Source organism: Lucilia cuprina, chromosome 3 (genome assembly GCF_022045245.1).
Source record: "Lucilia cuprina isolate Lc7/37 chromosome 3, ASM2204524v1, whole genome shotgun sequence".
In the NCBI taxonomy this organism is placed as follows: Eukaryota; Metazoa; Arthropoda; class Insecta; order Diptera; family Calliphoridae; genus Lucilia; species Lucilia cuprina.
In genome coordinates this window covers 20,811,466-20,826,908 of record NC_060951.1, presented here as the reverse complement: position 1 = coordinate 20,826,908, position 15,443 = coordinate 20,811,466, and the positions used below count along the sequence as shown (strand labels likewise).

The window sequence follows — 15,443 nt, the reverse complement described above, 5'->3', positions numbered from 1 at the left end:
TAGCCTTACTGTGTTTCTTGCTAACCTAGCACTGCCCACTGTAGTTTTTCTTACCGACACACACGTCTTAGCTGTTCACTTGTTGCACCGCAAAAGAGACTGATTGTTCGTTTACATCCTCTTTTATAGTCCTCAGTAACTACAACTCCTGTAGTTTTGTAGTGATGCTCCTGTCATAGGTTTGAACCGTTAACGGTTTTACAGCTTATTCTCCCCATCTGACTGTCCTCTCACTCTCTCAGGTTGGATATCCTCTTGTTCCCTCTTGCGGAATATATTTCTTCTCTCTTGCTGAATTCCTCTCTTGCTGAATATCTTCCTTCTCTCTGGCTGAATATCCTTCTCTTTCTCTCTGGCTGAATTCTCTTTGGCTGAATCCTTCTCTCTATGTCACTGTTCTGTTACTCTGTTGGGCTGAATTGATCGTTCTATCTGAAAGGAAACAAACACACATTGGCGGATGTAATCCGCCCCCCCCCCCTTTGATGGATGTAATCCATTGCCCACCAAGTCAAACACTGATCAAATAGACATTTTATGTATTTATTTCAAAAACTACAATAAAAGAAATTGTGGGGTTCAAAATGGCAACATTTTGGGTCCTTACAATATATGGGCATTTCCACCGAAAAGTCCCCCGTGGCTCAAAAACTAAAAGTTATCAAAAATAAAATTTCAACTTTTATTATTATAGTAAAATATTCAAATTTTATTATATTAAAGACCCCACAGCTTTTCTTAACCACTATGATGAGAAATCGGAATTAAAAGTTACAATAATATTTCAGGCATATTATTGCACCTTTAGTAGCATTTGCTTTTAATAGTTTTTAATATTTTAAAGGCTAATATTAAAATGGACTTTTATCGGAAAACATTTGTTGAAATAATAGTTATCTTAAAACATACAAATATAGAAAGATAAATATCCTTAAAAGGCAAATTTTCGGTTTTCTTTCATAGTTTTAGTTGGCATTCAGAAGTATTCAAAACTTTGAATCTAAATCAAGTTTAGTATATAGAACTCAATTTAAAAGAAAAGAAAAATAATTCTAAGCTGGATTATTTTTTTATATAATTTCAAAGTCTGTCACGTCACGTCACATTACATAAATTTCCTCAAGTGCAACCTTCGAATTGTGAAATATTGTTATTTAAAAAGATGTGATATTTATGCAATTTATTCAAGGTGATAGTTATGATTTTTTAGTTGATAAGTGGAAGAAAAAGCACAGAAATTCAACAAATGATATTTTTATGAAATGTATGAAAAAAAGTGATTTTCGGATATCGGCTTTATATGGCCGTTATGACCGATTATTGTATTATCATCAGAAGGGTCAGTAGTTGTACATTTGGAAGTTTTTTGTGTGTTTGTAATATCAGGATGGCGAAATTTTTGTTATATATACAAGTTTATGGGTATATTAAATGTGGGTTTTGTATGGAAGCTATGCCTAATCATGGACCAATTTTGAAAAAAAATTAGGATGAACGATTTGTATGTTAATTATTATGTTAATTATTTGTGTTGAATTGTATGGTAATATAAGCATTTTTAAAAGTTTTATGTTAATTAATGTTAATTCTTATATTATTCTTATACGGGAGCTATTTTCAACTAAAATGTTATTAAATAGTCGAAATATTTCTCTGATTCCAAAAAAATTCAACAATGTCCGTCCAAAAGAAATCTATGGACTAATTAATTTTCAATAATATTGCAAATTTCATCATTGGTCATTTTTGTCACATCACGTCATGTCACGTCACACATAACGGCTTGTACAAAAAAATCTGAAAACAATTTTTTAGTTCTAAAAGCTGAAAAATAATCAATAAATATTCCAAATTACAATAAAAGAGGTTTTAACCAAATAGCCAGGTAAAACTCGCAGATTTTTTACATTTTTTTATCAAAAAAGAAATAAGCAACTTCTATTTCTGTCACATCACGTCACGCACTTTAACTACTTATATCTTAGTTGTACATTTGAAACGATTCATGATATTGCAGAGGGCATAAAGTTTCATACAAGGAGCAATATTTAATTTTTTTGCAGGAGGTTACAATTTTACTTAAATATTAAAATGGTAAACTGATAAAATAATATTAAAATAAGTTAAATTTTACACAAAAAGTTAAAAAGATTTAAAAATTATTAAAATTCATCTTGATTTTTAGCTGGGTTATTATTTGGAAATAAAATTTAAGTTCAGTCCAAATGTGTCCCATAATATTAAAATGTCAAAAACAATAATTCATCGTTTTTTTCACAAAATAAACTTACAATACTTTAGGTAAAAAATAGAAAAAATATGTTCTCTTTTCCTCTTTTTAAACTTTCTGTTTTATTTTTTGAGTTAGATCATATTGCCTAATATCAAAGTAATATTAATTTGATATCAATATTTTATCAAAATTTTTATATTTTTTCCCTAAAGGGCTTTTCTTTAATATCTTTAAAAGGCCCACAATTTTTCCATATGAAATTACCCTCAAAACGAGTAAAGAAACTGAGTCAGTTGTACTTTAAAATTCCGCTCATTATCGAACCATTTATATGTATAACGCGATTTTAGAGCTGCTTTAAATAGTTGATCAAATTTATACACATGTTTCAATGTGTGCACAAGTCAAGTTTGATAAGGGGGAGCAATGGTGGGGCATGTGTATACAAAACAACGAAAGCTATTAACAAAACAAAAATGAGAAAAAACAAATAAATATAAATATTGCAAAATAAACGATTAATTTACGTTTGTACGCACACATACATACAGAGATCGATCGACCGGCTTTTTATAAAAAATCACTGATAAAATAAAAACAAAACAAAAAAATAAAATGACAAGTAAGATTGTAAAGTGTATACGACTATGTCGAATTTTATATGCATACATTCTTCTAAATTATCAAAACAAATTCAATTTTAATATAATATAAATATACTACTAAAATGATATATTTATATTATATTAATATTACTCAATGACGTTTTATTATAGACTGACTCGTTTTATGCTTCCCTATTTATAGCAAGTCGGAGGATATCCTGGCGACACTTTCCAGTCATACATCGCCTGGTACATTTAGTGGAGACCCATACCTCTACAATGATAAACTTTACGTTTTAGTGCTTCCAACCAAATGTTAGTCGGTAAGAAATTTCCGTGTTTGTAACAGTGTTAAAAATTTAATGGGAACAAATTTTAAATTTTGTTTATTCGATTATTTATTACAAGTAGAGTCTACTATACTCTCAATTTAGTAGGTCTAACTAAAACAGAATGACAGAAAAACATCACACATATGTACACACATAAATAAATATGCATATGCATATGTTTGTATGTACATACTCACATAACTTGTTTGTACTATTGTCTGTATGTTACGACCAATTTGGAAAAGAGGAGAGAAAATATTAATACTGCAGGTTCATACGAGCACAATTAAAAATACATATGTATGTATAATATACATTGTATATTGTTTGTAGTTTTACTCAAAAATTTTAACTTCAATATCAATCGCTGATGATGGAGACAACTGCAAATGTACTCAAACCACAGACCGTCAATGCAATCGATAGTCATATTAACTGATCATCAGTAGAGAATTAAGCTCAGTTCAGTTTTAACTGTATCCCAGTGAAGACGAAATAATATTTTTAAAATTTTAAACGAACCGAAATTTTCTTTTACCTCAAAAAAAAAAAAAAAAAATACTTTTATTATAACGAGTCTAAAATTTAAATACAAAAAATGCCATTGCAACCGATAAAATTTTACTATGATTTTATAAATCAATCCAGTCGTGCTTTATATATACTTTTGCAAGCATCGAAGGTTCCGTATGAAGCGGTTCCAATTTCGGTATTAAAAGGTACGTAAAATGTTCATTTAGTTAACGAACAGCTGTTAGTTACTTATTTATTTATAGTTATGTACAATAGCAAATATTTTATTCTGTGTATATAGACAAAAATTTAAACATTTTTGGGGAAAGTATGAAAATCGATTGGAGGCCAAAGGCTATTTTTGAATATAATTAGTTGTTTTCCAGCTATTATTATACCCAGTCAATAAATCTAAACAGATTTATTGATTTTGTAGGCACATAATCGACCTTTCCACTTCGCTCCCCTTTAGAAAATTACTTTAATGATCATTTTTGAAAATTAATGATCATTTTTGATTTCAAAGTACTAGTACCGTTATGAAATTCGACATAAATAACTTTTTAGAATCGTAGATCTTCCTCTTGAATTCAAAGCTGAATGGGTCGGCAACTCATCCAACCCACAATATAAGGCCTCGCTAACACAGTTACTTTAAATCTTATTACTGGCATAAACATGCTAGTATAGTGATGAAATTCAATATTAACAAGTTTTATAGAAACCAAATTCGGTCTACAAAATTTTATGAGGATCAGGCAATAATTGATCCTACCATTTATTTAAGGTCCCCTTCACAACACTACTTTAAATTTAATTGCAGGCTTATAAATAAAGTACATAAACAAGTTTCATATCAAAAAGCTCGAAACAAGTAAGAGTGTTATATTCGGCTATGCCGAATCTTATATACCCACTATTAAAATAAATTAAATAAACTTTGATATTTATGAATATTTTGTTATCATATATCGATATTAATATGAACATCAGGGTAATATTTGAAAAGTGCCCATTAATAAAGTTTTAACTTTTCAAAACAAGAGGAGTTATATGCGTGGTAGTGTCAATAATGCAAATATCCCCATCTGTCCTTACAACATTTTATGTAATTTTCTGGAGGGGACTTTTATGAGGGTAGGATCAATTATGAACATCGTTACATCTCGTAAAACAATTTTTGTATGAAAATCATATTTATGTGAAATTTCATCACAGTATTCAAATTTTTAAGGCAGTAATGAGCGTTTAATTTATTTTTTAAAGGAAACTTATATAGGAGGTAGGGCTATTATGGACTGATTGGAATTTTAGCTTATACAAAACTAGTTTATGTCGAATTTTATCGGTCTATTAGAACTATACAATTCGTCAAAAATGGCTTTCACGCTCAGTAATAAGCTTTAAATGGATGAAAGGGTAAATATGGATGGATATTTGGGGCCATATAATACTTGTTTATATCGATTTTTGTGACCATATAGTTATTTAGAAGACTGTAATTAGCCTTATATATCATATGGATTTAGGGTCAATTTTGGACCGATTCCCTTAAAATTTTGTAGAATGATTTTGATTCATACATATCATGTTTATGTCGAATTTCTCATTACTTCTCGTATTTTTAAGAAAGTAATGAGCGTTAAAGTAATTTTCTGATGTGGACATTATATTGGATGAAGACCAATCCCAACAAAATTTCTTAGAGATATTTTGAGTCATACGGAACTTGTTTATGTCGAATTTCGTCGCCGTTATAGTCATTTTAAAGCCAGTAATTCGTTAATTCCTTTCTACAGGGGACCTAATATGGGGGGTAGGGTCAATTATGGACCGATTCTCTTAAAATTTCGTAGATCGATTTTGGTTCATACAAATAATTTTCTGTTGGGGCCATATATGGGTGTAGGGTCAAATGTGGACCGACCCCACAAAATTTCATAGAGATATTTGAGGTCATTCAAAACTTGCCAATGATGGTCCTATGTCTGCATAATTCAGAATTAAATTTCAGTATTAAAAAAAATTACTTATGAATGTTTGAAGCTTTTCACGCTATATTCCGGAAGGTACATTTTTATAGGGCTTTGTAAAACCGTTAACCTATTTTGCCCATATTTAATATCAAACATTTCTGATTAATAGAGAATATTTTGGGAAAATTTCATTCTTCTATCTCTTTTTTTGTGGACGCTATTGTGCCAAGAACAGACAGACGTACAGCCGTAGCTTGATCGTCTTAGAATCTTACGAGGTCTCAGAATTTATATATTTTTTGTGGTCTATGCTCAATATTTCAATGTGTTATACACGAAATGATAAAATCAATATATATACCCCCTTTTTTTGATGGTGGGTATGAAAATTTATGAGGATCAGTAATTCCGAATTTGAAGAAGATTAGGCTATAACTGACTCTAGCCATTATATTGAGTTCTCTTCAGGAAAGGGTTTTACTTATTTAAAATACAAGTACATATTCTTAATTTGAAAATATTAGTATAGCGATGAAATTCAACATAAACTAGTGTAATACAAAACAATCTACATTTGTATGTACAAAAATTTATGAGTATCGGTCCTTAATTGACCGTATGAGGTCTCCTTTAAAAAATTACTTTTATTTAGCTATCTAAAGTTTGCAAATTTTTTCGACAAAAAATATCCTGTGGTTTTCTTGAGAAAATGATTGGTATTGGTTTTAGCTTACATATAATAAACCTAAACAGAACAATTATTATTTATATATTACACAAGTCAACAAAATCGAACTTTTGCGTGCCTTTAAAATAAAATTCCTATGTATTTCCATCCGATGAGTTCAGAAATCGTTATTAAGTTTTTGAGATATAGCGATTTTTCTACAGACATTGTTTATGCCACATTTTGATAGTTATTGCAGTATAACTAAATTGCCTTACAAGGAAGTTTTACCCCCTTTTTTGTTTTATCAATAATGCCATTTTTCGGTTAAAATTGAAAATACGTTATAAACGGGGTGAAATATTTCGAATTGAATTCAACTTTTGTTTGTTGTTTTTACATACTTATGAACTCAAAGTATTACACAATTCACAATCGGTAACGTTCTGACCCGTTTCACAACTACGGTCCTATATTATTGACCGCTTCTCTCGATAATTTATATTTATCAATTAACCAAAATACTAAAATTTGTTTATTCTAAATGCAATTCACTACATATTGCTAATTAAAAAATAGAATTTTGTAAATACCTAATACTTTTATATATTAAAAACAAAATGTGCATTAAATTCTTATTTGTATTTATTAAATTTAGTATATTTGCGCTAATAATTAGATCAAATATATTTATAATGTCGAATAAAATGGAAACAAAGAGTTTTTTTCATAAAATGCTGGTCCATACACACATACATATGTACATACACGCGTATACTTTTGACCATAAATAAAGAATTCACAAAAAATAGAAGTTATAAAAACCTGTGAAAGTGTGAAGTTATCAGTAGTGTATCTAAAATGTCCCAGCAGTTCGACGGGACAGTCCCGAACTGACCACTTAACCTACCACTTGTGGTGGCCCCTAGCCACCTGACTACCTAGGTGACCAACCATTTTAACATGGGCTTGTCCTACGAGGAAGTCAATCGTCACTCTACCCCCTACAAAGAGACAGTAAAGAGACGATTGCCTCCGCTCTCGCTTACAAAGGGGACACTAAAGTGACGACTGTCTTCATTCTCGTTTACAAAGAGTTTATTTTAGACGAAAGACCAAAAACATAGGAATTGGATTTAGCCAGGTGGTAAGATATTAATGGAGCTAAAATTTAAAAATTTAAAGTGTCTACTCTCTAGAATACTATGGGACAATAATGTGACGATTGACCCGAAAGATATAAATTTGCGTCAACCAGATGGTGGCATATTAGTGGAAAGTAATAATCATTCCTTCAAAAAATGGATAAAATAACTACTTTCGGAAGTACAACAAAAAAACTACTTTTAAGAGTATAATCTTTAGGTTACTTGAGGATAGTAAAGAGACGACTGTCTCCGCTCCCGCTTACAAAGAGGACACTAAAGTGACGACTGTCTTCATTCTCGATTACAAAGGGTACATTCGTGACGAATGACCCAAAACATACGAATTACAATCATCCAGGTGGTTAACTATTAGTGGAAATTACTGTCTTTTTCGTATGCATTGACTTTTTGTCGAACTGCTGGGGTACGATTTGTGAAATATGAAGATTTGTGTAATCTATTTCTAAATCGACATTTGAGAAAAAGTTATAAAGTCATTCGAAATCATTCTTTTTCATATGGGATTATACTGTGTGTGGATTATATTGTGCATATGCAATACCATCATATGCAGACTTTAGTATGTAAGTTAACGAATCACAATATACATACATAAAAATATTCATTCATACATATTAATTAAATACATAAAATTTTTAATTTATAAACTTGTTAATCACAGTTTATTTACATGTTCGAAAACCGGATTGTTATTTTTTGTTTATTACTATTTGGATAAATGTAAATGAAATTGTCACACACCTTAAAAGAAAATGAAGGTATGTTAATATTTACATACACTCTGTACGACAATATTTTGTTATTATTTATGGAGAATAATACACAAATATTTGTTATTTAAAATTTGTTCATAAATATATAAAGAAGTTCAATATATTGATAATTTTCAATATTTTGATAATTTTTGCAACATGTTGTCCTTTGTTTTAAAAATTAGTACCTACTAATTTTTTAATTGGTGTCTTATGGACCTATATTTAAAATTACATAGAACTGCGAATCACATAGAACTGGATGTCTGACGAGATATTCATATTTATGTACATACACATATTAGTTGTGAAATTGTGTTATTACTGTAATTATTTTTATTTAATCTATGAGAGTTAATCGTTTCGACTAGTAAAAATATTGTTTTAAATTTATTTTTAAGTTAAATATTAAGTAACCATATTTATACTGAAGAAAACATTTTTCGATTGTGTTGATGTTTGTAATAGGCACCATATCTTAAGAATTGTGCAGTTACTCCCATTACCCTCCTAAACAATTCGTTTGTTACTCAGTAACAATAAGGTTGCAGGAAGACATTACTACTTACTACTAAACTTTTATTACTTTTTATTCAAATTATTAAATTTAAAAAAAAAAAACACACAACGAATGCAAGAAATTCATATGCAAGAGAATAAATTAGTATTTTACACTACAGAATGTGTTCACCTTCAAATCGTTCTTTGTTCTAACAGTTCTTTGAACCTACAATTTTCAAATACATATACGAGTATAAAGTATTGTTTTAGTACTTTTCAAAATATATTGACGCTTTTATTTGCATTTTTATTCGATAATTTTTTAACCTAGAAATAAACTTGTAATAGCAGATTTAATTAAAAAACTAGAAATGATAATGTAAAAAGAATTTTATTATTCCAGTTGGTTAAAAACGCTTATCCAAAAATAAACATTGCTTCAATCTGAATATACATATTTTATTAATAACATGGCTCCACAAAACTATATAAAATATATTAAGGTGTAATTTTTTTAAGGAATTGAAATGAAAATGAAGCCGAATTGCACTTATAATAAAAATAAAATGTATGCACAATTTTGCAAATTTTGCATACCACTAGACATGGCTTCAAAAAACCTTTTAAATGATATCACATATTGTATATTTTGTTGAAGAAATATAGTAAAATTAAAACAAGTAAGAGTGTTATATTCGGCCATGCCGAATCTTATATACCCACCATCAAATCATTCATGTTTATGTAGAATCTTACTGATGTACTTACATTTTTGGGTCAGTAATATGACTTAAAGTCATTTTCAGAAGAGGACCTTGGTAAGGTCAATTATAAATCCATTTTCGTTAAATTTATGAAAATGATTTTGTTTCCTATAAAACTTTTTTATGTCGAATTTTATTGCTTTATATATATGTTATGAGCAGATATGTTATGAGCAGATATGAGCATACATCTCTTAGCGATAAAGTTATTTTCTGAAGGGGGCATTATAATAGGGATAGGAGAAAACGTGAACCGATATTCTTACTTTCAATAAGGATCGATCCTTATAAAATTTGATAGGGAGATTTTGGCTCGCACGAAACTTGTGTATGTAGAATTTTGTAGTAATGAGCGTTGAATTCGTTGTCTAAAGGGCACATTATTAGGGGTTACATAATAATGGACTCATCATATAATAATGGACTCATTTAAGAAAATGATTTTAGTTCCCATAAAACTTTTATATGTCGAATATTATTGTTATATGTATGCTTCTTAAGGTAGATATGAGCATTAAAGTCGTTTTCTGAAAGGGACCTTATAGGTGGGATAGGGTCAATTATGTATAGGGTCAATTATCCTTATAAAATTCTACAAAGAGATTTATGAGACCATAAAACATGTTTGTGCCGAATTTCACCGCTATTGATGCTTCTCTTAGCCAGTTATGAGCGACAAAGTCAACTTCTGAAGGGGTCTTTATATGGGGGGTAGGGTCAATTATGAACCGATCCTTATAAAATTCTACGAAAAGATTTATGTCCCCATAAAACATCTTTGTGCCGAATTACACCGCTATTGATGCTTCTGTTAGTCAGTTGTGAGCGATAAAGTCATTTTCTGAAGGGTACTTTGTATGGGGGGTAGGGTCAATTATGGACCGATCCTTATGAAATTCTATGAACAGATTTATGTCCCTATAAAACATGTTTGTGTCGAATTTCACTGCTATTGATGCTTCTCTTAGCCAGTTATTGGCGATAAAGTCATTTTCTGAAGGGGACTTTATATGGGGGGTAGGGTCAATTATGGACCGATCCTTATAAAATTCTACGAAGAGATTTATGTCACCATAAAACATGTTTGTGCCGAATTACACCGCTATTGATGCTTCTGTTAGTCAGTTGTGAACGATAAAGTCATTTTCTGAAGGGTACTTTGTATGGGGGGTAGGGTCAATTATGGACCGATCCTTATAAAATTTTATGAAAGGATTTATGTCCCCAAAAAACATGTTTGTGCCGAATTACAGCGCTATTGATGCTTTTGTTAGTCAGTTATTGGCGATAATGTAATTTTCTAAAGGAGGCCTTATATGGGGGCTAGGCGAAATCGTGGTCCGATATTGCCCATTTTCAATACCAAACAAACTGGATCAACTATAAGTATCTGTGCAAAATTTCAGCTCGCTAGCTATTTCCGTTTGGACTCTATCTAATAAGGACCCAGAATATATATACTTTTATGGGTCTTAGACGAATATTTCAATGTGTTACAAACGGAATGACAAAAACAATATACCCCCCATCTTTTTTGATGGTGGGTATAAAAATACGTTTTTGTAAGAGGTACAGCTTACGAACGGTCATCGATAGACTAGAAAAATTTTGGAAACCATTATAAAACATAACAAAGATTATTTGAAGATGGGTAAAATATTGAATTTAAAATTAAAAGTCGTGCTCCATACGACATTTTCTTGAAAACTGTCCAGCTCACGAATGGACAACACTTAACGCAAAATATTTTAGGTAACATCATATTACATAACAACAGATATTTTGAGAGGGTAACTCACGACATATCAAATAATTTTGATTACCAAAAAATGCGGAGATGAAATTTTTTCAAACTCTGTACTAAGATACAAATCTCAACATAAGTACGATGTTATAGCCAATTCTGAGGACAGATTCAGTGCAGCTCAATCTATTAGTAAATTGTGCCCATTTTTAGAACAGTGTACCTACATATATCTTTATTAAGCTTGTCATAGAATTTCGTACCGATCGAAATTGGTATTACATTTAGTAAATAAATATCATGATATAAACATAATCAATACTTACAATTGAACTTTAATACCTTTCCATTAATTGAAAGGGTTTTATTCTAAAAACGTCGTTTTACAAATTCTAAAGAGGTAAAAGACTGAATAAAAATTAAAAAAAAAATAATTACTAAAATTAAATTTAAACTTTAAATTTTGAATAATTGTTTTGAATGTGTTAGTTTTTTTTAACAAATATTTTTATTTTATTTTATAGTAAATATTTGCACATGAAATATAATAGTCGGATTATTCTAATTATAGAAATTATTTTTTTAATCGTGTCATATTGCCTTATTTTATTGATTTCAATTAATATTGACAAATTTACACTTGTGTAAACAAAATCTTTGTCTCGTTTATTTGTGCACGTGGATGCACTTTTTATTTTGTGTCCACAAGTACAAAACAATGAAATTTAATTCAGAATTACATGAATAATAAAAATATTTTAATTTTACCTATCGATGCCAATAATAAAGAAACCTACTAAATATGCAAAATTGATCTACTTTCAATATTTATTAAATAATGTTATTGATTCGTTTTAAATATCGTTAAACTTTGAAGGCAAGATCCGTATATAGTTATGGTACCGCTAACTACAAAAGCTATTAATCTATGTCCGCCTGTTTGTAAAGTAAATTTTAAGTATGAAGTAAATACAAAAAATCGTATACCTGTGAAAATATTACGTTATAATCTTTAAAAATCGTAAAGTGGATTTATTATTTACATCGCTTCTAGGGTAGCAAAGCACACTGGCTGGTTTTATCGAATATACACATACATACATTCAAAAAAATTGTTTTAAATATTTAGCACAATTGCTTAATATCCTCTATTCTGTGTTACTATAGAATACACTATCGCTCATGGAAAACTTTAAATTACGATTAACAATTAAAAAATCTACTTAGTTATACAATATATCAACATATTATACAGATTTGATGTGTGAATAGTTCGATCATTATATTTAATTTCATGATGACAAATACTTTCACATTGATTAATGAGTGTGAGAAATTATAATTATTATAATAAAAGCTGTCAATTAAAACTACATAAATTAAATAACAGAAAATATTATTTTGCAAGAAAAATGGCTTTATGCGGTAATATGATAAGTCACAGGGTTTAAAAACTATCTCCACCAAGAAATTGAGACGTGGGTCAATTCTATAAAGTTTGAACGTCGCTCTTTTACTATAAGACAAGCATGATACATAAAAATTACTTTAGAATTTGTTCCAATATGAGAGTACGTGTTCAATAAAGTAATTATTTCAGAACTTTGAAATGAATTTACGGTCAAGTATGGACCGGACGCCACAAGAAATGCACAAGTTTTACATTTTTATTGGTGCTATTATTTTGAAAAAAAAAATACATTTTCAAGATAAATGGTTTTTGTGCAGAATTATTAAGTGCCTTTAGGAAAATTTATTAATAGATTTCTTAAGTATATTTAATTGATTATTTTATTTATTTTTTGTTGTCACGTTTAAAGACATCGGAATCCAATAAGCTTTTTGTTTTCTTTGTCGACAACACCTTTGAACAATCTTTAGAATTTACTGCTTAAAATAACTATAAAATTGATAAAATATTGCACCGCGTATGTATGTAGGTATAAACAAAATTATCGCACAAATGAAATAATAAATGATGGAAAAATACGTCTTTGTTAATTTCACTTAACACTTGAAACTTATTTAAAGTGGCAGAAATAATTAGAACCATTAAATACACTTAAAACCTGATTTGCGAATTAATATGCAGAAAATATATTTATTGCTAATCTATAAAAAAAAAAACTAAAAAAGAATAATTAAATTAATTTTGAAAAGACAATTTGTAAGAAAATATAAAAAAATCTTAAAAAATTCTGTGATCGTAAGCATACATATGTAAAAGCTTTTATTGTTGATAATTTTATGTTTGTTTAACAATAAACGATTTTTTTCTAATAGTCATTGATAAGACTTTTTAATAAAAAATCTTTAGATTACAATTTTTTTTTATAAAAAAAATAAATTGTTTTTTTATTTTAATTTGACGTACAAAGTACATCGTACATAAGTATTTGTATCTCTATATATTATAAACAACAATTTAATCGAAAATAAACAACAATGAATTGCTCAATTGGTAATAATGTATAAAATATTTAAATATTTTAAATACACACATATTTACTTATTTACTTCGTAAGATTTAGTTAAAAATATGTATAAAAATACAAAATGAAGTTTAAAATAAATCCATTTGTTTTTATTTTAATGGAATTTTATATTTAATATCAAAAATAGGTTGATAGTAACCAACTGATAATAATTTTGGGAACAAACAAATGTTTATTGTTGGACTAATTTTTTAGAATCACCCCACAATAAGTGCCAAATATTATAACAGGTGTTTATTTGTTTATATGTATGTCTGTATTCAATATTTGATATAATTTCATGATAAGAGACTTAACTCGAAAAATCAATTTTGATGAAATTTGCACTGAAGTTAGTGCTTTTGGATATTAGGATATTGGATATTCAAACGGGTGTAACTATTCACCAATTGGTCCTAGCAAAATTTGTCCAAAGGAATTTAGATACCTATTTCTTAATTGTTTCCAAATTAAAGTTTTTGTTTTTTTTTTTGCTCAAAATAAAGCTTTCCTTTAAGAGCTTTGTGGTTTCTTAGTGAGATGCCAGTGGAATATCTATAATACAATGAAAAAATAGCTAAAAATCTAATAGGGCCTAAACTTTCAGTATAAATGAACGTATTTATAGATTGCAAACTGTTGTATTTAATTATATTTTTAACGTTAAATTTATTTAAAACTTTTTCAGGTGAACATTTGACCGGAGAATTTCGGGATAAAGTAAACAGATTTAAAAAGATTCCAGCCATTACCGACCATGGATTTCAATTATCAGAAAGTGTTGCTATATTCCGCCATTTGTCTCGAGAAAAACTTGTGCCAGAACACTGGTATCCTCGCAAAAATTTGGGTCGCAGCCGTATCGATGAATTTCTTGAGTGGCGTCAACGTAACATGGGTTTGGCGTGTACCGATTATTTTCAGCAAAAGTGGCTAGTGCCATACTTGCAAAAAACCAGACCTAATGATAATTCGGTGAGTATAAAAAAACAAATATTCAAATCAAAACAAACGAAAACTGTGCATAACGGAAACATACTGCAGAATACCTTTACCTTGGCAATGACATTGTTAAATTTTTATTGTCTTGTTTATTTGTTTAACAAACTCTCATCATATGTCATGCCATATGCATAAATTAAAAATTTAAATTCAAACAACATTACATTTTCATCTCTTTTACTGGTGCCGCTCTTTATCATTTCTCTTTTTTATTTAAATTTTTGAAGGTGAATGTAGCAGCAAAACAACTTGAGCACACACTTAATGATTTTGAAAATCTCTTTTTGCATTCCAAAAAGTTTATGGTCGGAGATACTGTTTCATTTGCTGACTTAGTGGCAATTTGTGAAATTGATCAGCCAAGTAAGTTTTGATCTTGAAATAAATATGTACAACATACATAATATGTATGTATATCTATTAACTAACATTCACTATTTTTCTTTTTTTTATTCAGAATACATTGGATTTAACCCATTTGCCAATCGCAATAAATTATCAAGATGGTATCAATCGGTTCAAGAAGAATTAGGACCCTACTACAAAGAAGTTACAGATAATTTTGAGAATAAACTGAAATCTGCTGAAAAGGATCATAAAGAAGCAATTTCATTGAAACAATAACAACAAACAACGTCATTTGTTTTTTCATTACTACTTTGTAAATTATTAGTTATTAAGTTGTATTGTTATTTTCATGTTTATTGTTTA

At 29.0% G+C, this 15,443-nt stretch overlaps 1 protein-coding gene across 1 annotated transcript; it reads left to right on the top strand.

Annotated features, from left to right (window-relative positions):
• The first annotated feature begins 3,632 nt into the window (after positions 1-3,632).
• On the top strand, positions 3,633-15,443 carry LOC111688574 (glutathione S-transferase theta-1). The gene is made up of 4 exons (XM_023451085.2): positions 3,633-3,889; positions 14,419-14,705; positions 14,960-15,095; positions 15,190-15,443. Exons 1-4 carry the CDS (start codon positions 3,769-3,771, stop codon positions 15,354-15,356), a joined length of 711 nt encoding a protein of 236 aa, XP_023306853.2. The 5' UTR covers positions 3,633-3,768; the 3' UTR covers positions 15,357-15,443.